At 45.8% G+C, this 26,239-nt stretch overlaps 1 protein-coding gene and 1 pseudogene across 1 annotated transcript; both read left to right on the forward strand.

Moving 5' to 3' along the window:
* The first annotated feature begins 258 nt into the window (after nt 1-258).
* On the forward strand, nt 259-1,009 carry LOC118906177 (annotated as a pseudogene).
* Nucleotides 1,010-3,162: 2,153 nt separating this feature from the next.
* On the forward strand, nt 3,163-21,350 carry CD207 (CD207 molecule). The gene is given in 9 exon segments (XM_036873816.1): nt 3,163-3,195; nt 16,174-16,243; nt 16,957-17,073; nt 18,721-19,095; nt 19,667-19,845; nt 20,512-20,578; nt 20,581-20,629; nt 21,114-21,154; nt 21,157-21,350. Coding segments are annotated over 9 exon segments (1,125 nt in total).
* The last annotated feature ends 4,889 nt before the right edge of the window (nt 21,351-26,239 follow it).

Here is a 26,239-nt window from a genome sequence, read left to right on the forward strand (position 1 = left end):
TGCAACCATAGAGCACTTACGCTACAGAGTCTTGAGGTTTGTTTTTTGGCCACAAGGTGGCTCACTTCTCTTTTCCATTTCTGGTTCAAGACTCTTAACTCTGGACCAATGCTGCCAGACATTTTCATTCAACAATCAGCCCGCACTCCAGCATGCCAGCCAGCTCCGTTGTGGCGACCCGCAGCCCCAGTGTCTTGGGACTGGACATACCAAGATGACCAATGCGCGGTCCTACACAAACAACCTTAGAGCATCTCTATGAAGGCACCTCATGGGTTGATTATAACAATCTCAGACTTCTAGAAGTTTGGGCTTTTAAGGCATCACTTAGCTTTTTTTGGTGATTTTTTTTTCCTACTGTGAGATGAGAGAAGCTATTTGGATTTGAGTTTAGTGATGATGAACCAGGTTATGACCTAGATTCATTTTGTATACCTAATCATTATGCTGAGGATTTGGAAAAGGTGTTTATTCCTCATATGGACAGGACTGAATGGCTTGCTCGAGATGTGATGAAGGAGATGGGAGGCCGTCACATCGTGGCCCTCTGTGTGCTCGAGGGGGGCTATAAATTCTTTGCTGACCTGCTGGATTACATCAAAGCACTGAACAGAAATAGTGATAGATCCATTCCTATGACTGTAGATTTTATCAGACTGAAAAGCTACTGTAATGACCAGTCAACAGGCGACATAAAAGTGATTGGTGGAGATGATCTCTTAACTTTCACTGGAAAAGATGTCTTGATGGTTGAAGATATAATTGACACTGGCAAAACAATGCAAACCTTGCTTTCCTTGGCCAAGCAGTGTAATCCAGAGATGGTCAAGGTTGCAAACTTGCTGGTGAAAAGGACCCCTCGAAGTGTTGGATATAGGCTGACTTTGTTGGATTTGAAATTCCAGACAAGTTTGTTGTAGGATATGCTCTTGACTATAATGAATACTTGAGGGATTTGAATCTTGTTTTTGTCATTAGTGAAACTGGAAAAGCAAAATACAAAGCCTAAGATGAGAGTTCAAGTTGAGTTTGGAAACATTTGGAGTCCCATTGAAATCACCAGTAAAGTTGCCAAATGTTCTAGGTCTGTGGCCAGCTGCTTAGTAGAGCTTATTGCATGTACTTTCTAAGAATTTTATCTGCTTTGTATTTTAGAAATGTCAGTTGCTGCATTCCAGAACTCTTTTATTTGCTCTATGAGCCTAGTCTAGAGGCTCAGTTCCCTTTGGGTGGATTGTTGTTTGACTCGTAAATGAAAAATCTCTTAAACCACACCACTGTTGAATGAAAATATTGAAATTGTATCTGTAAGGAACATTTAAAGAGAAGAATATATTAGTTTTTTAGTTGGTATTTTAATTTTTATATATTCAAGAAAGAACAGAAGTGATTGAATATTGTTAATTATACCACTATGTGTTTAGAAAAGTAAGAAGCAGTCAGTTTCATATCAGTGACAGCACTTAGAGGTATCATTATGTCAGATAAACCGTATGTCCTGGAGTTATTTTAGTAGGTTTCAGTAGTATTAACTGTATTTTCCTGCTTGTTCTGATTATTTCTGGTGAATCTTTGTCAATGGTTCCTTTTAAATACAGATCAGTATGTTCCAAAAACGTACCACTTTTTGAATTCTTCAATGTAAAAATCCTTAAAATAAAGTATGTCTCTTTAAAAGAAAAAACAAACAAACAAACAAAAACACCCCAAGCATCCAGACTGGGCAACTCTTTTTCTTTTTAAGTCTATTTTCCTTCTTTCTTTCTTTCTTTCTTTCTTTCTTTCTTTCTTTCTTTCTTTCTTTCTTTCTTTCTTTCTTTCTTTCTTTCTTTCTTCCTTCCTTCCTTCCTTTCTTTCATGTTTTTATTGAAGTAAGTTGCTGTACAATATCATATAAGTTACAGGTATACAATATAGTGACTCACAATATTTAAAGGTTATACTACATTTATAGTTATTATAAAATATTGTCTATATTCCCCAGATGTACAGTATATCCTTGTAGCTTATTTTATACCTGATAGTTTGTCCCTCTTAATCTCCTACCCCTATATTGCCTCTCTCCTCTTCCCACTGGTAACCACTAGTTTGTTCTCTATATCTGTGAGTCTGCTTCTTTCTTGTCATATTCCCTAGTTTGTTGCATTTCTTAGATTCCACATATAAGTGATAACATTCAGCCTGGGCAACTCTTGCTATGTGGCACTAAGCAAGATGTTTCCACATAGCGTTATCTCACTTGGCTTGAACTGGCATAGGCGATGGAGGGGTCCCCAGATCACCCACCCAACTGGGGTGTGGCAGAGCCAGGATGCCATCCCAGGACTCATGTTTTTCCACTGGATAGGTGGTTTTCAACCCTGGCTGCATGTGACTCACCTCAAGAATTAACAAAGATACTGATGCCTGAGCCCCAACCCATACCAATTACGTCAGAATCTCTGGGGGTAGGGTGCTGCATCTTTACAAACATGCTCTGAGAGTGAGGACCACTGCAATAGGTCTTAGACACGTAGCTCTCCTTCTCCTCCGCCCCGCCCAGGGAAGGGAGCTCTGGGCAAGGGCTGTGTGAGCATGTAGTTCTCCTGTAGTTGAGTCAGATATATTGTGAGAAACAGATCTATTTGCAGGAAATGAAAACATGTACCTATATCTCTGTACTATGTTTTAAATAAAAGTAGTTTGGAAAAATGTCATGTATTACACCATTTCAAACTACATTTTTCTTTTGTTGCTGCTTTAGGCTTAATCAGGGATGTATTTTATTTTTCTTACATGCAAGATGCCAAGAATTATCCAGAGAGAATTGCACTCCCCTACAGGGCAGGGACCACGGCCCTTCTGTTCAAGGCTGAGTTCTCGGCATCCAGCACGGAGCTTGGCACACAGAGGGCACTTGATAAATTACACTGGATGGACAAATGGATGCCTGAGTGGATGAATGAGAAGCAAGACCATCCACTTCTCTGGGGATATTCCCGTTAGAAATATGATGGAAGACACTCATTCTAAGGGTTCTAGATCAAAGCAGCAGCTGCAGGGACATCTCTAGAGAGCAGCAGGAGGCAAATGAAAGTTTAAGGTTCTGTTAGGGAGACTGACCCAGCTAAAGGGCCAGCTGGAGAGCTTAGTGGGGGGAAAGAAGTTTGTAACCTTAGCAAGATGGGAAAAGACACTAAAAGCAAACGATTGCAGGTGAGAGCAGTTATCTCATTTACTTTCTGAAAAGAGCAAAGTGGAATTATTTGGAAAAAGAAACCTGTAGTTAAGGTTGAAAAAGTAAGTTGGAGGGAACCATCCACCTCCTCGGTGTATAAAGTGCACTGTGTTACGATTCGTTAGAATGTGGACATATGTTGGGATTTTATAATTTCTTGGCCTAATGATTTTAGTTCGTGGAGGACGAATGTCCCGTTGTGGTGTTGGAGATATTGTCACGGGATTTTGGGGTTTTGGAGGTCCTGTTCTTTTTTGTGGGTTTGGGCACAGGTTTGAGTAGTACATGCAGCACAAAAAAGTCCCATTAAGACAGAACTGGACACTTGCTGGGTTTTACTTACTCTGGGCACTGGGAACTTGACTCCAATGGCCAAGCAGGATCCATGAGGTCAAGGACTAAATGATTATTATACAAGTTATTTATGCATTATGCATGGCAGTGAAAGGTCAGCTCTCATTCCACATCCCCCCACTTCTGGGGGAGGGGTCCCTGGCAGGAGCAGTGGGAAATATGGATGAATGAATTATAAAATATGTGCCACGGTTATGCTGTTGTCATTGTCTCAGTTCTTCAGTCCTCTTTGCTGACTAGTTAACTAGTGCTAACTAGTATCTAGTTAACTAGTGCTAACTCCTAAGCAGTGTGGGGAAGGGGACAGTTTCAATTCTGGGGATTCTCTTCTGTGTGTTCCATGACATCCTTTCCACACAAAGGCTGAGGCTGCACCCATTTTCACCTCTTGTCCTTTCTCTGTTCAGGGCCGTAACTGGCGGCTCCCCATCGTAGCTAAGTCTTTTTGTGTGTTTTCTTAGCATATGACAATGGTTTAATATGCTTAATATTTCAATCATGCTTACAAATGAAGACAATCATAATAATAAACTCCATCCACAAAGGACAATAACACATGTCAGAGAAAACATGTGAAGTCTTCAGTAATTTCACTAGCTATCAAGAAAATGCAATATAAAAATTGTCTATAATATTGGTACAAAAGAAAAAAAGAATTACTCCCACTGTTGATGAGGGTCCAGGAGAAATGATTTGTTCTATTATATACAAACCTTTCTAGAGCATAATTGTCAAAACTTATCACAAAATCTATTTTTAAAAAAAATACATGTTTTGGTCCAGCAATTATGCTTATAGGAATTTATCCTAAGGAAATAATCATGGATACAACACAGAGATATTACTGAAAGATATTCATTGTGAGGTTGTTTATAGTGATGAGGAACTGAAAGCATCCTAATTGTTTACTAATAAAGAATTGGTTACATAAATTGTTATAGCTATATAATACAATAGAATACTAGGGTTCCATTAGAAGTAATAATATAGACTTTTTTATGGGAAGGAAAATAGTCAACAATAATTTATATAATCAGTATATTTAGCATGGTGAATCACATCAAAACCATACGTATTTTATTTTATTTTATTTTTTTTACAGTTGTCATATATTCTTTTTTTTTATTGATTCACCATGTTGTTGTGTTATTTTCAGGTGTACAGCAAGGTGATTCAGTTATACATATATATATATTTTTTCAGGTTCTTTTCGTTATAGATTATTACAAGATACTGAATATAGTTCCCTGCACTATATAGTAGGTCCTTGTTGTTTACGCAGCCAAGTTTTGGATGAGCCTGAGAAGAAAGCCTGGGGGCGCAGGTGGATGAAAGAAGCTGTGATTCTTGCCCCATGTTGGGTCTGTGGTCTCTAGAGCTCTGGGGACTCCTAACTAAAAGTCAACTAGCCTTCAGTAAGTGGTTTACTGAATGAGCAGGACTAGTTAGACAGTAACTTTATGATTCCACTTCAAACTTGCTTTCGTTTCTTGTTCTTTTTCACCCTGGATGGAACCTCAGGCAGGTGTTATAGCTTTTCTAATCATATTAATATAATCAAAAAATCGAGTCAAAAAATCGAGTCAAAAAATCACAAAAGGGAAAATGCCCATCAGATTTAAGTTTCTCCCCTTCCCCAGTATGAGATGCTGGGGGGAGAGCTTGGCTTTTATCTCGTTCCCCTCCTTTCTCTCTTCTTCATTCTACCCACCCTATCCCCAAATTGTAGCTTGCTACAGGTGTCAGAAAGGTCTTCCTTGATGGGAACAGTTGAAATCTGGTATTCATGCTTTTGGACGCAGCATATTGTAAATGTCAATTCATTTTCCTTGGCATGCATTTGAGGGGTTTCAGGAGACCTGCATTGCCCAGGTCTTCCTCTTGCACAGGCTGTCTGCTTATGGCCTGACCTCAGTGCCTGCTTTCTGTGGTCCTGCCACACACTCATCCAGGTGGTCCATATTGGCTCAGTCCCTCTCAATCAATTAAGAGGAGTTTCCTACAGGGAGAGGGTGCAGGGCGGGGGGCGGGGGTAGAAGGGAACGGTGGCGGCAGGTCTGGTCCATTGACACACATTTTTTCCCCACCAAACTCTGGAAGAGATTTCATCTTTATATTTTGCTTTTCTTCCCCACTCTGCTGTCCCAACGCAGCAGTTAGCTAAAGCTTCTTGCCTTGGATTTTCTCCCCTTCTTCTTCTTTTTTTAAAAAAATTTTATTTATTTTTGGCTGCATTGGGTCTTTGTTGCTGCACATAGGCTTTCTCTAGTTGCGGCGAGCGGGGGCTACTCTTCGTTGCAGTGTTTGGGCTTCTCATTGCTGTTGCTTCTCTTGTTGCAGAGCATGGGCTCTAGACACATGGGTTTCAGTAGCTGCAGCAAGCGGGCTCAGTAGTTGTGGCATGTGGGCCCTAGAGCGCATGGGGTTCAGTAGTTGCGGCACGGGCTCTAGAGTGCAGGCTCAGTAGTTATGGCCCACGGGCTTAGTTGCTCTGCGGCATTTGGTATCTTCCTGGACCAGGGCTCGAACCCGTGTCCCCTGCATTGGCAGATGGATTCTTAACCAGTGTGCCACCAGGGAAGTCCCTCCCCTTCTTTTAAAATAGATTATTTTTTAGAGCAGTTTTAGGTTTACAGCAAAATTGAGCAGAAAGTATGGAGAGTTCTCACATACTCCCTGCCTCTAGAGGGCGCCCCCAGCCTGTTCCACTCTCAACACACCCCACCAGAGTGGTGCATTTGTTAGAATCGATGAGCTTACTCGACGCATCGTTATCACTCTAAGTCCATAGTTCACATTAGTGTGCGCTCCTGTTGTCGTACATTTTATGGGTTTTGACAAATGTGTAATGACATGTATCCACTATTACTGTATCACACAGAGTAGTTTCACTGCCCTAAAAATCCTGTGCTTCACCTATTCATCCCTTCCTCCCTCATAACCGCTGGCAACCACTGATCTTTTTACTGTGTCCATAGTTTCGTCTTTTCCAGAATATCGTAGAGTTGGAACCATACAGTATGTAGCCTTTTCAGATTGGCTACTTTCACTTAGTGACACACGTTTAAGTTTCCTCCCTGTCCTTTCATGGCTTGATGACTCATTTCTTTTTATTTTATTTTTTGAATCCAAGGATAAATTGATTTTATTAAAAAAATTTTATTGAAGTACAGTTGATTTACAATGTGTATTAGTTTCAAGTATACAGCAAAGAGATATATATTCTTTTGCAGATTCTTTTCCATTATAGGTTATTACAAGATATTGAACATAGTTTCTTGTACTATATACTAGGTCCTTGTTGTTTGTCTCTTTTATAGTAGTATGAGTCTGTTAATCCCAAACTGCTAATTTATCCCTCCTCTACCTTTCCCCTTTGGTAACTGTCAGTTCGTTTTCTACGTCTGTGAAAATAACGGACACAGAAATTTTGTTTTGTAAATAAGTTCATTTATATCATAATTTCAGATTCCACATGTAAATGATATCATATGATATTTGTCTTTGTCTGACTTCGCTTAGTGTGATAATCTCTAGGTCCATCCATGTTGCTGCAAATGGCATTATTTCATTCTTTTTTATGGCTAGTATTCCAATGTGTATATATATATGTGTGTGTATACATATACATATGTACATATAAATATACCACATCTTCTTTATCCATTCATCTGTCAATGTACATTTAGGTTACTTCCATGTCTTGGCTACTGTAAATAGTGCTTCTATGAATATTGAGGTGCATGTATCTTTCTGAATTAGTTTTCATCTTTTCTGGATATATGCCCAGGAGTGGGATTGCTGGATCATATGGTAATTCTATTTTTAGTTTTTAAAGGAACATCCATACTGTTCTCCATAGTGGCTGGATCAATTTACATTCCCACCAACAGTGCAAGAGGGTTCCCTTTTCTCCACACCCTCTCCAGCATTTATTGTTTGTAGATTTTTTGATGATGGCCATTCTGACTGGTGTAAGGTGGTACCTCATTGTAGTTTTGATTTACATTTCTCTAATAATAAGTGATGATGAGCATCTTTTCATGTGCCTATTGGCCATCTATATGTCTCCTTTGGAGAAATGTCTATATAGGTCTTCTGAGGTGCTCACTTCTGAAAGGGGTACTGACACAGTGTTGGCTCAGAGAGTTCAGAGGATCAAGCACATGGGTTGTTTTTTGGGTAAGACCGTCCTTAACAGATGTTACCTTAGGGCCCTTTAATTTATCCCCCATGCTTGTTTCTCACAGAGAACATCCCTAAAGATGCTGGTGGTCCTCTTCCCCCTCCTGCCAGCAGCCGGTTTCCTCCTGTCTTTCCCTGTTTCCTTTGCATCTCAGACACCCCCTCCCATGGTGGCAGCAATACTGAGGTTCTCTCCCCTCCTCCTAGGCCCTTGTCCTATCTCTGGCTCTCCAAATGCCCCCAACCACCTGGGACCATTTTACCCAGTCCCCCTACCCCAAATGGCTTCCCTGGGCCCCCCTCCCTGCCTCAGGTGGAGCACCAGGTTTGAACCATTGGTGGATACCAGTGGGGTGACCCTCCTGTTTGCAGAAACATGGAGGTGGATGTTTTGGAGGGAGAAGTGCTGGTCTCGCACCAAGTCCATATACCATTATTTTTAGATTCCACATATAAGCGATATCATATAATACTTGTATTTCTCTGTCTAACTTAACTTCACTCAGTATGACAATCTCTAGGTCCAGCCATGTTGCTGCAAATGGCATTATTTCACTCTTTTTTATGGCTGAGTAACATTCCATTGTATATATGTACCACATATCTTTATCCATTCATCTGTTGATGGACATTTAAGTTGCTTCCATGTCTTGGCTATTCTAAATAGTGCTGCAATGAACATTGGGCTGCATGTATCATTTCGAATTATAGTTTTGTCTGGGTATATGCCCCGAAGTGGGATTGCTGGATCATATGGTAGCTCTATTTTTAGTTTTTTGAGGAAACTCAATGCTGTTCTCCATAGTGGCTGCACCAATTTACATTCCCACCGATAGTGTAGGATGGTACCCTTTTCTCCACACCCTCTCCAGCATTTGATATTTGTAGACTTTTTAATGATGGCCATTCTGACCGGTGTGAGGTGGTACCTCATTGTAGTTTTTTTAAAAAAATTATTTATTTATTTATTTTTGGCTGTGCTGGGTCTTCGTTTCTGTGCGAGGGCTTTCTCCAGTTGCGGCGAGCAGAGGCCACTCTTCATCGCGGTGCGCGGGTCTCTCACTGTCGTGGCCTCTCTTGTTGCGGAGCACAGGCTCCAGACGCGCAGGCTCAGTAGTTGTGGCTCATGGGCCTAGTTGCTCCGCGGCATGTGGGATCCTCCCAGACCAGGGCTCGAACCCGTGTCCCCTGCATTGGCAGGCAGATTCTCAACCACTGCGCCACCAGGGAAGCCCCCTCATTGTAGTTTTGATTTGCATTTCTCTAATAATTAGCGATGTTGAACATCTTTTTATGTGCCTGTTGACCATTTGTATGTCTTCTCTGGAGAAATGTCTATTTAGATCTTCTGCCGATTTTTTGATTGGGTTGTTTGTTTTTTTGATATTGAGCTGTATGAGATGTTTTTGTATTTGGGAAATTAATCCCTGTTGGTCACATTGTATGCAAATATTTTCTCCCATTCCATAGGCTGTCTTTTCATTTTGTTTATGGTTTCCTTTGCTGTGCAAAAGCTTTTAAGTTTGATTAGGTTCCATTTGTCTATTTTTGCTTTTATTTCATTACTCTAGGAGATGGATCTAAAAAATATTTGCTGCAATTTATGTCAAAGAGTATTTTTTTTTTTTTTTTTATGGCTGTGTTGGGTCTTCGTTTCTGTGCGAGAGCTTTCTCTAGTTGTGGCCTCTAGCAGAGGCCACTCTTCATCGCGGTGCGCGGGCCTCTCACTATCGCGGCCTCTCTTGTTGCGGAGCACAGGCTCCAGACGCGAAGGCTCAGTAATTATGACTCACGGGCTCAGTTGCTCCGCGGCATGTGGGAATCTTCCCAGACCAGGGCTCGAACCCGTGTCCCCTGCATCGGCAGGCAGACTCTCAACCACTGCGCCACCAGGGAAGCCCCGTCAAAGAGTATTTTGCCTATGTTTTCCTCTAGGAGTTTTATAGTACCCGGCCTTACATTTAGGTCTTCAATCCATTTTGAGTTTATTTTTGTATACAGTGTTAGAGAATGTTCTAATTTCATTCTTTACATGTAGCCAGGACAAATTTAGTTTAATTTTATTTTTTTGAAAAGATTTGAGAACTCTTTATTTTTAAAAATTAATTATTTATTTATTTTGGCTGCTCCAGCTCTTAGTTGTGTCACGTGGGATCTTCGTCACGGCACATGGGATCCTTAGTTGCGGCATGCAGACTTCTTATTTGCGGCATGTGGACTCTTAGCTGTGGGATGCATGCAGGACCTAGTTCCCCAACCAGGGATCGAACCCAGGGCCCCCGCATTGGGAGCGTGGAGTCTTACCCACTGGACCACCAGGGAAGTCCCAGGACACATTTATTTTTGATGTTTTTTAAAAAAATTTCTTAGCATGCAATTACTTCTAGAGTTAGCTTACATTTTTATTTTTAATTTTATTTTTATATTCCTCCCTTTCATTTTTTTAAATTTATTTTTTATTGAGGTAACATTGGTTTATGACATTATATGTTTCATATGTACAACGTTATATTTCTACTTCTGTATACACTACAGTGTGCTCACCCCCAAAATTTGATTTCCATCCATCACCATACAGTTGACACCCTTTACCCATTTTACCCTCCCTCCTGGCCCTTCCTCTCTGGTAATCACTACTCTGTTCTCTGTATCCATGTGCTTGTTTTTGTTTGTTTGATTTATTCATTTATTTTGTTTTTCTTGTTTTTGTTTATTTTTTTCACCCACGTATGCGTGAAATCATACAGCATCTATCTTTCACCATCTGACTTATTTCACTTAGCATAATACCCTCAAGGTCCATCCACATTGTTGCAAATGGGAAGATTTCATCTTTTCTATGGCTGAGTAGTATGCCGTTGTATATATATTTATAACACATCTTCTTTATCCATTCATCCATTGATGGCATTTAGGTGGTTTCCGTATCTTGATTACTGTAAATAATGCTGCAATGACCATAGGGGTGCATATATCTTTTTGAAATAGTGATTTTGAATTCTTTGGATAAATACCCAGAAGTGGAATAGCTGGGTCATATAATAGTTTCATTCTTGGTTTTTGGAGGAATCTCTATGTTGTTTTCCAAAATGACTGCACCAATTTATATTCCCACCAATACCGTATGAGGGTTCCCTTTTCTCCACATCCTCACTACCACTTGTAATTTCTTGCTTTTCTGATAATAGCCATTCTAACAGGCATGAAGTTATATCTCATTGTGGTTTTGATCTGCATTTCCCTGATAACTAGTGATGTTGAACATCTTTTCATGTGCCTGTTGTCCATCTGTTTGTCTTGTTTGGAAAAATGTCTATTCAGCTCATTTTTTTAACCAAGTTGATTTTGTTATTGGTGTTGAGTTGTATAAGTTCTTTATATTTTTTGGATATTAACCCCTTATCAGATGTATCATTTGCAAATATCTTCTCCCATTTAGTTGGTTGTCTTTTCATTTTGTTGATGGTTTCCTTTGCTGTGCAGAAGATTTTTAGTTTGATGTAGTTCCATTTGTTTATTTTTGCTTTTGTTTCCCTTGCCTGAGGAGACATATCCAGAAAGATATTGTTAAGACTGGTGTCAAAAAGGGTGTACTGCCTATGTTTTCTTCTAGGAGTTTTATGGCTTACATTCAAGTCTTTAATCCACTTTGGGTTGATTTTTATGTATAGTGTGAAATAGTGGTCTAGTTTCATTTTTTTGCATGTGGCTGTCCAGTTTCCCCAACATCATTTATTGAAGAGACTATTCTTTCTCTTGTATGTTCTTTGCTTGTCTGTATAAATTAATTGTCCATATATGTGTGGGTTTATTTCTGGGCTCTCAATTCTCTTTCACTGATCTATGTATCTGTTTTTCTTTCAGTACCATGATAGCTCATTTCTTTTTAGTGCTGAATAATATTCCATTGTTTAGAAGTACCACAGTTTGTTTATCCTACTATTTATTTTTTTTTTTTTTTACTTTTATAAAAAAATTTTTGGCTGCATTGGGTCTTCGTTGCTGCTTGTAGGCTTTGTCTAGTTGCAGCGAGCGGGGGCCACTCTTCATTGCGGTGCATGGGCTTCTCATTGCGGTGGCCTCTCCTGTTGCAGAACATGGGCTCTAGGCACGTGGGCCTCAGCAGTTGCAGCACACAGGCTCAGCAGCTGTGGCACGTGGGCCCTAGAGCATGCCAGCTTCAGTAGTTGTGGCGTGTGGGCTCAGTAGTTGGGGCATGCGTGCTCAGCAGTTGTGGCTCGCAGGCTTAGTTGTTCCGAGGCATGTAGGATCCTACCAGACCAGGGATTGAACACATGTCCCCTGCATTGGCAGGCGGACTCTCAACCACTGTGCCACCAGGGAAGTCCCATCCTACTATTTATTTACTATCACCTACTGAAGGCCTTAGACCTTTCATTCATGTGTCAAGTACCAGACTCTTTATCTCTCAAACTTCAGGGATATATACCAAAATTTCTATTAAGGCTACCCTAACTTAATATGGTGAGGAAGTGTGGTAGGTACAATAATGGCCACAAAGATGTCCACATCGTAATCCCAGAACCTGGAAGTACATTAAGTTACATGGCAAAGTGGAGTTAAGGCTGCTAATAAGCTGGCTTTAAGAATTACCTGGTGGTCCAGTGGTTAGGACTCGGTGCTTTCACTGCCGAGGGTGTGGGTTCAGTCCCAGGTCAGAGAACTAAGATCCCTCAAACCTTGCGGCATGGCTAAATAAATAAATAAGCTGGCTTTAAGATACGGAAACTATCCTGGATTATCTGGGTGGACCCAATGTAAGAGGCCTTAAAAGTGGAAGCAGGAGGCAGAAGACTAAATGTCAGAGTAATGGGTTGTGTTAAAAACTCAACCTGTGGACACTGGCTCTGAGCCAAGCAAAGTGGGGGGTGAGAAGGGGGCGTAGTTTCCCAAAGGAGGGGGACTCTTTGTATCAGAAATGGAGATGGGAGTGATGCTGGGGAAAAGACACAGGAGCTGTCCCTTTCGATACTTATATAAATGTATACACAGTTATAGTTAGGTATAGCTATGGATATAGATGTAAATGTATATATACATACATGTAGATAGGAAGAATGAACTGTGTGTACAGCTTTTTTTTTCTATATGGTAGATAATTTTTTTTTTCTTTTCACTCACCTGGATTCTTTTCTATAATGAATATCATTAATAAAGAAATAAAAGATACAAAAGGAAACTATGCATACTTTTCCCAAGAGCCCTTTGTGACTCTCCTGCCATGAATTTGCCCTCTCACTAAGGACACAGGCAAGGGCTCTTTGACCCGGATAGTTCAGAGCAGCCTCCTCTGCCTGGCACACAGTGATCCTTCCGTGCAGCCAGGCGGCTCCCCCATATCCACACCACGTTATTTATGATGGCACCAGACGTAACTGCCTGTTCACTGAGGTCTAGCCCACTGTCACCGTGCCAGAGAAACACTGCCCTCACACAATGTTCTAAAAAAGAGGAACTCATTCCCAGGGTCAAGGGAGAGCTGGGGAGGCCCCCTGTGGTCTTGGGAAAGTCTTCCCTTCTCCCTGGGATGATGGATGTCATGTTTTCCCAAGAGAAGCACTGTTTCTGAGGGCAGGGTCCATGGTTTTCTTTCTCTTTGCAGCTGGTGCAGAGCAGGCATTCTAGAGGAAAGGATGGATGAAGGGCCCCACCTACCATTTCTTTCTTCTTGGTTTCTCTGCCCTATCCCCTGTTCCCAGGGCACCCACCCAGAGGGTGGCATGGAATCCTTTGGTTATCTGGGATCTGCTGGTCAAATACTGCATCACATTATATACAGGAGTCCCCTATGAAGCCTGTGGATCCGTCTGACCAGCTGTCGTAACTGTCTCCTTTCTCGTTTCATTCTCCCCTCCCCTCCATTCCTCCCATCCTCCCCCAACCCCTCTCCCTGGTTTGTTGTCTACTCTAGTTTCCTCTGTGCCTTGGATGGAGGGACTCGGATCACCACTCCTTGGAGATGACCCCCAGCACTGCTGGGGCATTTCAAACAGCCCAGGTCTCTTTTCCACTCCCATTGATTATGCCTATGGTCTACCTCCAAGCATAAGGAGAGTCCTAACCAGAGAAGGGGAAAGTGGCCAAACTGTTTCCTTCCTCCATCCTTATCCAGAGGAGGCCTTAGAACCCCAGGAGCATGGCAGTGGGGCAACAGAAAAATGAGCACTAACTTCCCTCTCTGTCATCACAGCAGTGATTTTTGGTCACTCTAGATCTGGCCCAAAGTTCCTCCTCTGTTTGGAAGAGCGGGGTTCGCCTAAATGTCTGGGAGAATCGCTCTCCTTCCTGGCTGGAAAGTGAGGCTGAGGCACTCACCTCCCACTTGGTCTTTTCTCCTCTGGGCTGTCAGGTCAGGGGTCACATAGAGCACCCAGAGGGATGCACGGGAGACTGCTCAGGAAATACCTGCGGATAAGCACGGCCAGAGGAAAATAGCTCATGACCCACATCTTCCCTGCAAAGTGGGAAATGAAACTCCACATGGTCGGGACTTTTACAGAAACCATCTCTGAAACCCCAGAGGGCCCACAGGATTCCGGTTGCTTCTTGCCTATCTTCCTCATGCTGGATCAGCCTTTTGTCCAGCTATCAGCAGAACACCTACCTGAAGCCTCCATTTCCATCACTTGGAGTAAATGCCCCCCAAGCCCAGTCCCATCGTACGCAGTGAGTCCCTTCCCAGCTTGGCGAGGCTTCCAGATCCTTTCCTGGGACCACTGGGAGGGCACATGGGCATTCTACCAATCACTCATGCTACATAACAGCAGAGGTTGGGGAAAGTCAACTTTTCAACAGAGAGGGAAGAGGACAGACATTCCAAGATGTTATGTGGTAGCTGCTCTCCCTCAAATGCCTCAGGAGGAGACCAGGACCCCAGTGGTGCTTTCTACCACGAATCTAAAGTAACTTGGATTCTTCTCCATCCCCAGGCCCTGGGACGTGGACGTGAGGCCAGGAGCCAGGAGCAGAAGGGCTGAGGTGATCCTGGGATTAGACTGGGTAACAAGCATGAGAGCCCAGAAACAGAACATTCTGACTCCTTCGGAGCCCTGTTAGAACCAAAGCTCTTCAACTAGGTGAGCGGCTTTAAGAGAACAGGCGTGGTTATAAATATTCAGAGACTGGCAGTGAATTAGGAGTGAGGTCTTCAGTTTGTGGGATTAGCCAACGTCAAAGCTTAGAGCAGACAGCAGGCCTGGACGTTATGTGGGTAGGGAGGAAATGAGACAGGATGAATGGAACACCATCCTTGTGACCCAGCTTCCTTCCCAACACTTGGAAAGGGTGGTGTGGAGTCCTCTCTGGTTTCCCTCAACCAGTTAGAGAAACAGCTCTAGTCTGAGGCCTATTCAGCCTGGAGAGGGGAGCAGCAAGGGGTCTGTAAGCACAGTGAACTGGTCAGAGAGGGAGGTGGGATCCTCTCAAATATCAAAGGCAGCAGAAGCCTCTGCAAGTAAAGGTAGCTATTTCCTTGGCCCCGATTATTTAGCCTCCAACCTTGGTCCCTGACACCAACGTGTCATCCAGCTTCACTGGCTCAGAGTCAGTGAAGCCAGTCAGCTTTCTAGTCCTGTGGCCAGAATTGTTATGCATTGTTGGGTAAGGTTTAAAACCACACTTGCTCATGCCTTTACTATGGGAATGAATGAGAACTGCTGGAGGCCATAGAAAGATGCAGTACCTTCTAGAAGACAGATTCCAGTCCACAGGCTGGAATCTCAGAGTTGAGCCATGATCAGACATCAACTAGTCCATTCATTTCTCTTTCATCCATTCATCCATCTTCCATCCATCCACCCATCCATCCATTTTCCATCCATCCATCTTCCATCCATCTATCCATTCATCCATCCACCCATCAATCCATCCAATTATCTGGACTGACTTCCTTCTTTTTCTCCTTTCCTCCCTCTCTTCCTCTCTTCCCTCCTCTCTTTCCTACCTTCCAAGAAATATTTGTTTAGAATCTGTTATATACCAGGTTTCTCAGATTTGGCAGACTTCTTCCAAGTGTGAGAAGCTTCCCAGGAGAAAACTTAGTCCCTCATGGAGCCCCAAATCAGCTCCCCTCTGCCCTGAGCATCTCCCATGAATGAAAGAACAGCTCCTGGTCTGGTATTGCTGAGCCTCCCCACATTGTCTGAGACCCTCACAAATGCAGGAAGCACAGAGGAGAAGCCAAATCTTACACTTACAGTTTGAATCTCCAAGCCCCATCTTATAGAGGGATACTATATCATCTAAGATGCCCTAAACAGAAGTAGAATATTTTATTGCAGTGGTCTCCTTACTGGTCTCCCTGTTTCCAGACTCCCCGCACCCTGATCTCTGCTCCTCACCACGATCAGACTGATTTTTCTTCAGTGTTCCTGTCCTTGTCTCTCTCCTGCCTAAAGTCCTTCACCTATAAGCCAGAGTTCAAGCTCCTTAACACGACCGAAAAGGATCTTTATGATCTGACCCCAGGTGCCTCCTTAACCCAAGCCCTCCCTGCTCAGGTCATATATTGATACTCTATACTCCAACAGTGCCAAACTACTTATAATTCGCCAGGCACTCCATACTTTCCAATATGCTAATCCCTCTACCTGGAACTTCCTAAAATTACTCCAGTCTCTGTACTTCCCTTGAACTGTGCATAATCTTCTATTGTTATGCTTATCACCCTGTATTGTAATTTATTTGCTCAGGTCTGTCTTCCTTACCAGATGGTGAGCCCTTTGAGTACAAGGACTGTCAGCTATTCAGCTCAGTCCTAGCACAGTGCCTGGTATCTAGAAGGCATTCAATATGTATCTGTGGGGTGAATGGATGGCAGGATGGAAGATGGATGAGAGCCGTCTTATAAGAGAAAACGCTTAGCCTGAGGACAAGGTAGTTATAGTGCCCATGTAATAGACCCCCGGAGAAGGTGACAAATGGCCTCTTCCTGAAAGCTCAGGCCCTTGAGGAGAGGACCGAGCTGTAGCCTAGGTGCTTAAGCCAGGAATGGGGAACTTTGGGATAACACAATGACTTCTGGGGGTCACTTCCCTTTTCCTCTAGATAAAAGGACTTTGGGGAGAGAGCTGGCTGGGAGCACCTGTGCCACGAGGGTTACGGTGCAGAATCTGCTCAGGGCTCTGTGCCCAAACCCACAGTTTGCTGGTCCAACGAATGCTCTCCTCTTCTTCCTGCAGAGCCTCCTCCCAAGACGCATCCATCTCTGGTTCTGGGGAGACTTCTCACAGTCCGGGCTGCAGTCATCTTCCTGACGCTGGTCCTGGCTGCTTCCGTCCTGCTGCAGGCCATTCTCTGTAAGTCCTCAGCTTCCATCTGGGCTCCAGCCTTCCCCACAGCTGGTCGGCTCCCTCTCTGCTGATATTGTGCCCATAAACCAGGGATCTGGATTTGAGAAAGTCAAGAGGTCAGCCAAGGGGATCCCCAGAGACTGGAGTGGGGGTGTTGCCAGGGTAATAAAAGGAAGGAGAGGGAAGGGATGGGCTCAAGCTTCCCAAGGAGCAGTTGCCTCCCCTCCACTCATTCATAACGTATTCGTTCAACAAACATGCGATGGGCACCTTCCATGCACCAGGAACTCTGGTAGAGGCAGATCATGCAAAGATCGACAAAACACGGCCTCTGTGTTAGAGGCTCTCACAGGTAAGCAGACCGCTCTCTGCTGGTCTCTCCTGCCTCTGGCTTTTTCATTTGCCTTGTTTCCCCTCTTTCCACGTGCAGTCAGAGAGTCCCCTCCCACCTCCACACCCCCGCCGTCCCCAGTAAGATCAGCTGCTGCCCCGTCCTTCCCAATTCCGGGGAGATTTTCCTGCCAGGGACCAGCATGCCTGTGCTCTAGGACACGCTCTTTTGTCCCCAAGAAATGTTCGCCCATCTTCATCCTGTGTCATTTCCTCCTTCCTCTCTGAGTTTCGTGTCCCTTTGATTCAGAGCCTTGTGGGTAGCCCCCAACAGTGAGCATGATGTTTCCTGACCCCACAAGGGATGGTGTCCCAACTGTATCCTCAGCCCCAACTGACTAGATGGAGAACCTGGCCAACAGGTTAGGGTTAGGGTTAGGGTTAGGGTTAGGGTAAGGGATCACTGCCCCACCCCCCACCCCATAGGACCCCTTCTCTTCACTCTCCTGCTCCCACAAAGGTCATGTCAAGGGAGACTTCCTACTTCTTCATTGGATGTGTGATGTATCTTTCTCCCTCTTCTGGCTTTGCCAAGCTTCATGGCCTCTGCTGCTTCTTCTTCTCGTTAGGTCTCCAGAAAGCAGGTGGAGGGAACATCTGCACTCTCCCTTCAAGGCCTCGGGACATATTTGGTCTTGGACTTGGAGGGTCTGAGCAGGGTCTCCTCTGCTTTGAGCCCACTTGGCTTACTTTTGGTTTCCTCTATGGCACCTAAGCCTGTGGCCTGAACAGAGTGTGACAGGGGGTGGGACAAGGGAAGAGAAGAAATGGTTTCATAATTCTCCCTTTTTGTATTCTCTGGAGAAGAGATCACCTCCAGATTAGAAGTCTGCATAGGCTCTCCCTTCCATAGCTGCGAGGGGCTTACGGGCAGTCATAAGCCATGCGGCCCAGAGGGACGTGGGAAGTATGACAAAGGGGTGTTTGAAGGCATCCCTTTACCAAATGCACCATGAATTTGCAAAGAAAATTTAAAACTGGATTCTAACCCCCTCTTCTGCTTACCTGTGAGAGCCTCTAACACAGAGGCCGTGTTTTGTCGATCTTTGCATGATCTGCCTCTACCAGAGTTCCTGGTGCATGGAAGGTGCCCATCGCATGTTTGTTGAACGAATACGTTATGAATGAGTGGAGGGGAGGCAACTGCTCCTTGGGAAGCTTGAGCCCATCCCTTCCCTCTCCTTCCTTTTATTACCCTGGCAACACCCCCACTCCAGTCTCTGGGGATCCCCTTGGCTGACCTCTTGACTTTCTCAAATCCAGATCCCTGGTTTATGGGCACAATATCAGATGTCAAGACCAATGCCCAGTTGCTGAAAGGTCGTGTGGACAACATCAGCACCCTGAGTTCTGAAATAAAGAGGAATAGAGGTGGCGTGGCGGCAGTTGGCATTCAGGTCCAGATGGTGAATGCCAGCCTGGATCGTGTGCGTTCTCAGATCCGGAGGTTGGAAACCAGCGTGAAGGAAGCCAATGCACGGCTGCAGATGCTAACAAGTAGTTGGGAAGAAGTCGATAAGTTCAATGCCCAAATCCCAGAGCTAAAAAGAGATTTGGATAAAGCCAGTGCTTTAAACGCAAAGGTCCGGGGACTCCAGAGAGGTTTGGAGAATATCAGCCAGTTGTTCCAACAGCAAAGTAAGTGACTCAGAAAAGAACGTTGCAAGTTGACCAGTGGCCCGTGGGACCTTGCCAGTCTTAGGCATGACACCACTGGCCTGGTGTGTGTGGAGGGAAGGGGGAGAGGAGCAGGGCAGCCATGGCTGGAAAGTTAAGAAGACAGGGCTCAGCACTGGGTTTGGGGAGGGCTTAGGGGCTGTTCAGGAGAGAAGGCACTAGGGACCAGCCAGGGTTCCCACACCAAGGCATAGAATATGAAGGCATTAGGGAGTCTCTTTGTCCTGATCCAAAACCAGCCATTTTCCATTAGTCTCTACCTAGAGCCCAGGGGCTCAGTCACTTGTGATGGCCAATGGAAAATTACTCCTCCCCACAAGAGAGACAGATTCTTGATTCAGCCTCTCTCACTCTCCCCTCTCTGAGCCCAGAGACGCTACCAATCTCAGTCAGACTTTCAGGATCTGAGGGAATGTCCCCAAGCTCCTACACAAGGACCCAAAGACCCCAGAGCCCAGCCCCATTCACTCTGTCTCTGGGATCCCACTCAAGCATCTCCACCTAGCCAGCACCAGAGAAAACGGAACACCAGAGTACATATTTCACTCTTGTTCTCCAAATGACATCCTACAGGTGGTTTCTCAAGGCTGGAAGTACTTCAGGGGGAACTTCTATTACTTTTCTCAAATCGCAAGGACCTGGTACAGTGCCCAGCAGGTCTGCTTGTCCAGGGATTCACACCTGACCTCAGTGACCTCAGAGAGTGGACAGGTGAGTGCTGTCCTGTGGGCTCTAGGAAGGGGGTGTATTGGTAGCTGTATCAGGCAGGATGGGCAAGGTTATGCTGCGGTGACAAAAATCCCCAAATATCAGTAATTCTTCAGAGTTACTTCTCACTTGTACACTGCATGTCCAATGAGGGCCAGCAAGGGGTTCTGCTCACTGTGGTTACTCAGGGCTTAGGTCAAAGGAGATTTCATCTCAACATATGTTTCCACAATTGCTGAAGTGAGAAAAGGGAACATGGCACATTGTGTGTTGGCTCTTAAAGCTTCTGCTGGAAGCAACGGACATCACTTCAGCTCACATTTCATTGGCCGAACAAATGATGCAGTATTTGTAGCTTCAAAGAGGGCAGGGTAGTACAATCTTTCCATGTGCCCAGAAAATAGAAATATTTGTGAATAGCATTAATGACACTGTCTAACCCAAGAAGTCCCCTACCTGGTGAGGCAGAATATTGAACAAGCTCCTTTCATCTGGAGGTGGGATAGCAGAGCAGGTGAGATCATGGGCTCTGGAGTCAGAGTCTAGAGTCCTAAACCTGTGTCTGTGGGTTCAGGGGCTGTCGCTGAGGATGGGTGAAGAACACCCAGAGAGACAGATGCTCCAACTCGGAGTCGTGGCAGCACCTCTGCTCATTCTGTCTCTCTGCAGGAGTTTCTCTACAGGACTGCAGGCGGACTTCTCTACTGGATCGGCCTGAGCGAAGCAGGGAGTGAGGGGTCTGGTACTGGGTGGGTGACTCACTGTTCAACAAGGTCCAGAGTGCGAAGTAAGCCCCAAGAACCCTCCTTCCCAGACTGACTTTCTTGGGCCAGGGCCAGGGCATGAAGAGTGGAGTGATAGTTCCTACTGACCACAGGGTTTGTGATTCTTCCCCATCCTCGGGCGGCAGGAGCATTGAACAGAGATCTAGCTGACCTCTGCCACTAATTGGCCGTGGAACTGGGGACAAATTCATGGCCTCTCGGTGCCCTCTGGGGTTTGGCAGCATGGCCGTCCACCCAGACTTGGCAGGGACCTCGTTCTAAGTCTGGATCTTTGCACTGTGGGTTCCTGTAGGGCCTTGAGAGTTGTGGGCTGGTGTGGCCCTAACTTGGGGGGTGATTGCAGGCTCAGAGTTTGACAGATCACTGGTCCCCTTCCTCTCAGGCATGGAAAAACTTGTGATGCTATCACCCGGCACCAAAGCTGGGGTTGAAATCTCTCAGTTATTCATTAGAAATATGTTTTTCTTTGTTTTTTTCCTTTGATAGGTTCTGGATTCCAGGTGAGCCCAACAACACTGGGAAAAATGAAACTGTGCCGATATAAAGATGTCCTCACTGCAGTCATGGAATGATGCCTCCTGTGCCAATGAATTTCTTTTTATCTGTAAACGACCCTACATCCCATCAGAACCATGGCAGGACTGGCCCCCAAGCTCAAACTTTAAACTCCAATGCTTGCTGAATTCACGGAAATGCGACTCTCTCCTTCATACTCCAGGGTGATTTTGAACCTTAATTTTTCTTGCTTCGAAATTGTCCTGAAGGCAGCCAGGAGTCCATCTGCCTTGGCTAGGAATTCTCTGACCCCACAGAGCCAGCTGAAATGGAAAGGAGATCTTGGGTTGAAATGGGAGCTGAGGGTGGAGAGGATTAGAAGTTCACTAATTCACCCAGTGAGGTGAATCAGAACCTGCAATCTGGGGCAGCACCCTGGGGCGTCCCATCCCTTCAGAGAAGCCTCAGCTTCACTGCGTGAAAGTTGCTTCTGACCACCCAAGCAATTCTCTAGAGACTGAGACTCAGGGCTTTTCTGGTTGATTCCCCAGAATTCCCAGTTGCCTGCTGGGGTGGCTGTGTTCTCAGTGGGAAGAGCTCTGCTCTTGGTGACCCTGTTCATGCCATGTACCCATGGCCCCCTTCATCCACATCCTCTGAGATCTGAGCCCCTTCTTCCCTGGGACGGGCTTGACTGGTTCAGATCTGGGGCTGACATGGGAATGTGTCTCCTTAGAGCTGGACCAGTGTCCATGCGCTTCTCCCTCCCCCTCACTCGCTAAACCCCGGGACCCAGTCTGTCTGCCGAGCCCTTCTGCCTCCCCTCCTCTTTCTTCTGCATCTCCTGTCTCCCCAGAGTGCAGGGGAAGGGGCCTTCAGTGAAGAGGGCACGTCTGAGCTTCTGCCTGGGAAAAGGCCAGTCTCTTTTGTTGTTTTCTTCCTGGGGGTACAGGTGAATGTGTGGGGAAGAACATCTGCTCTGCTGGACATGAAGTTCTTGGGTGTCCTCAGGAAACAGTTGGGGGTTCAAAATAAGAGAGTAGGAAAGTTCCAGCCCCAGAAATGCCATAAGATATGAGCAGTACTTATCTCTGGCTTTTACTGAAATGCAGCAGAGTTAGGACTGCAGTGTCTGCAGTGTCACGACCCTCTTGGTGGTCTTTCCTCCCAGATGTTCATGGACCATCTTTTGTTCTCCGGCTTTGCTCCCGATGGGGAGACACGTCAGGTTTCCCACTCTTCACAGAGACCATGATCACAGACATCGGGTCCAAATCCCCCATCCAGGGGCCGAGGCAGGAATCCAGGCCTGCACCAGACAGGAGAGGAGCAGAGAGGAAGCAGAAAGGGTGCGGTGTGAGTGCAGGGTGGGCTCAGCAGAGCGGCCCTCCCCTCCTTGGAGTCCTAGTTAGGTGTCCTCTTTAGGGTCCTGGGGAGGGGACGTTTTCCTTCAGTGGCTGTGACCAGCAGCGTGGTGTTCTGGGTGCAAAGGGGTCGGGGTTAAGGTCAGGGGCATTAGGAGGAAACTTGAAGGAACACGGGGCAATTGGGGTTTTTAAAATATGGCGATGGACGAGGGATGGGCAGTCAGCGATGGCGTCCACGAGGGAGCATTTGCAGGCCAGCTCCAGGGACATCTGAGGTCTGAGGGGGCAGGGGTGTCAGGGAAGTGAAGACGGGCAAGTTCACAGGGGTGGACTGTGCGGGCATGGAAGGCATCTATGTCTTCTCTAAGAAATACTTGGTTGTTCCTACTCTTCATAATTCCAAGTAACAAGTTACGGGAGAATGTTATTTCTTCCCAGTGTCGGCTATGTGCTCATAGCACAAGCTGATGTAGAAATGAAATACAGGTTGTGGGCTCAGGGCTGCCTCTAGGGAACTATCCCATTGTGTGTCCAAACGTGACACTGCTCTCCATCTTGCTGTCACACCTGGCGTGTTAGTCATCATGTCTGGGCTGCCACGCTGAGTAGCATGTGACCCTGCCCCATGCTCCAGCTTCTTCCCTGAGGTGGGCACTTGTCACCAGGGCAGCGGATTCAGAGGCTTGCATTGTAAGGTCTAAAATTTCACTTATTGCCATGATATTTTCTGAGGCTTACAGGGCCTCAAAAGCCTAACTTTGAGTTCCCCAGCTCTCACCAGTTATGTCCCCCCACTTGGCCAGTTCCCCTTAACTGGACCAGCTGCACTCCACCCAGTTTTCAGCCTACTGGGTTCCGCTAACCCACCAGTCCAGAAACTGTTCAAACAAGCCAATCACATCCTCCTGCAGGAACCAGGGGCACACTATCCTCTTATTGCTGCAAAGCCAGCCTCTCACGGCTCTTGCTGGTTCCCTCTGCTCCTGGGTGTAACCCCCGTGTGGCCCTGCAAGGTATGCAGTGTCCTCCTCCGGGCTGTGACTGTATGTGATTAGTAAACTGCTGTGAGTATTATCTGCCCAGTGTCAGATGTCATGTGTTTGGCCATCTTGTACTATTTGGGGCAGGAGATGCCTCCCTCACTGACTGAATGCATCCCCTCACAATTCATATGTTAAAACCCTAATCCCCAGTGGGATGGTATTAGGAGATGGGGCCTGTAGGAGGTAATTAAGTCACCAGGGTGGAGCCCTCATGATGGGATTAGTGCCCTTATAAGAAGAGACATGAGGGACTTCCCTGGTGGTCCAGTGGGTAAGACTCCATGCTCCCAATGCAGGAGGCCTGGGTTCCATCCCTGGTCGGGGAACTAGATCCCGCATGCCACAACGAAGATCCCATGGGCCACAACTAAGACCCAGTGCAGCCAAAGTAAATAACTAAATTTTTTTTTTAAAAAAGGAGAGACATGAGAGCTTGCCTCTCTCTGTCTGCTCTCCATCCTGTGAGTTTACAATGAGAAGACAGCCATCTGCAAACCAGGAACAGAGGCCTCACCAGGAACTGAGTCTGCCAGCATCCTGATCTTGGATTTTCCAGCCTCCAGAACTGTGAGAAAGAAATTTCTCTTGTGTAAGCCTCTTAGTCTGTGATGTTTTTGCTGTAGCAGCCTGAATTGACTAAGACACTCACCACTGGGGTAAATAGGAAGCGATAAGACCAAGGCTGGCCAGGAATCTCTGGTTGGTTGTGATGTGAAGGGATGAAGGGGTCTCTCTGACCACTTCTCTGGGAAAGAATTTGAACTTGGAAATACCCAGGGATTGAGGCAGTTAACAGAGAGAAGTTGAGTTGGAAAGGCCCTGAGTTAGAGAAATGCTGGAGGGGCCACCATGGGGGCACCTGCGGAAACTAAGAATACGCAGAAGCTGTGAGGCAGAGAAGCAAAGCACACGAGGAATATATCTGGCAGAGAAAAGAGAATGGTGCAGAGGAGGGAATAGGCGAGACACAGAGGGGAGGGCAGCAGAGTGAAGGCCCAAGAGCCTGGCTGCTGAGGTTCCTGGAACCACCTTAGATGCAGCCCAGCCCTCCTGACACTCCTGGGTCCTGTGCACGTGTATCCTGTGATACGACCTGCCCCCATGACCCTGCCCATTGCTTTTTCTCCAAACTGAAGGAGCCTGGGTCAGTGAGGATGTATTTTTATTTGGAGTCTGTGCCCCATGCTGTAACCAACCAGCGTAGCATTGCCAGGCCCTCCTCCCTTCAGGAAACTGGGACGGCTGCTGCTTTGCCTTGCCTTGTGACCTTGGCTCACTTACCCCCGCAGGCAGGGCTTACTTCTCCAGTGAGGTCACTACATGGGTACCTGCCCTTCTGCTGGCAATGGGTCCTTACCCAAGAAGTCCAGCATTGACAGAGCTTTAGTCCTTGTCTCAGGTGAGGGGTGGGCATCATAAGTACTTAACTCCTCAGGTCATGGACACAATAATATTTCTAATGAAATTCCAGGATTGTTTCCATTATAAACTGGAAAGCTGGGAGCCAAGGATGGGTAAGAATTTTAGCTCATCCAACTTGTGTATTTATTTTACTATAGTATTATTTTTTTTTCTGATTCTGCAGGCTAACAATGATTGACATGCCTTCTCTGAATGCTGCAATGAAATGCTCTTGAAAAATCTATATTTTCGTATATTGAATACAAAGAGAGGAGAAAAAATATGTTGACCCACTCTTACTGACTTGACTGATCCTAGCTCTTGTGAACAGTACATACTATTTTATTTTTCTGTTTTATGCTTTATTTTGTCTATGTATCTATGTATACCATGTATCTATCTAGCTAATCTATCTTCCTTCTTTCTTCCTCCTTCCTTCCTCCCTCTTCCTCCCCTCCTTCCTCCCTCCCTCTTCTTCTTCCTTCTCCCTCCTCCTTCCTCCCTCCTTCCCTCCCCTCTCCTCCTTCCTTCCTCCCTCCTCCTTCTCCTCCCCTCTCCCCTCCCCTCCCCTCCCTCGTCCCCCCTCCCCCTCCCCCTCCTCCCTGCCCTCCCTCTTCTTCCTCCCTTCCCCCCCTCCCTCTCTCCCCTCCCCTCGTCTTCCCTTTCCCCTCTCCTTCGTCCCTCGCTCTTTCTCTCCTTCCTCCCTTCCTTCCTTCCTTCTTTCCTTCCTTTCTTCCTTCCCTCCCTCCCTCCTTCCCTCCTTCCTTCCTTCCTTCCTTTTTTCTCTTTCTCACATCATGCCACAAAGCTATCTCCCTCCAGCCTTGCCCTTGGCTGCCTCTGCTTTGGCATTGATGCCAGGCAGACTCTCCCCAGTGATGATCTGGGTAGCTCCAAGCTTAGAACCTCACAGCTCTGCAACTTCAGAGGAAAGAATTTCCCCTTTCCAATAGTTTCAACAAAAACCCAGCATTGGGTCGCATGCTCAGCCCTGAAGCAGTAATGGAGGTCAGGGAGATGGGTTATGTTGATCGAGCCATAGGCTTAATCCTGGGAATTGGGTATGGGCTCAGCCTCACCCCTGCCAGAAGACTGAGTATGAGGGCAGGATGGTTCTCAAGACTAATCCCAGGAGGGATGCCTGAAGGAGAGAGACTGTTAGTTCACAGCTGCCCAGGGCCCTGCTTGCAGCCGTGGGTCTCTTCCTTCCATCAAAACTGCGGGATCAGCCACTCCCAGCTGATCACCCTGTGTTGTCAGGGGTTGATATGGATGATCAAAAACTTCTGGGGGGTCTGAAGCTAAG

The sequence above is a fragment of the Balaenoptera musculus genome, chromosome 13, assembly GCF_009873245.2.
Source record: "Balaenoptera musculus isolate JJ_BM4_2016_0621 chromosome 13, mBalMus1.pri.v3, whole genome shotgun sequence".
Lineage (NCBI taxonomy): Eukaryota > Metazoa > Chordata > Mammalia > Artiodactyla > Balaenopteridae > Balaenoptera > Balaenoptera musculus.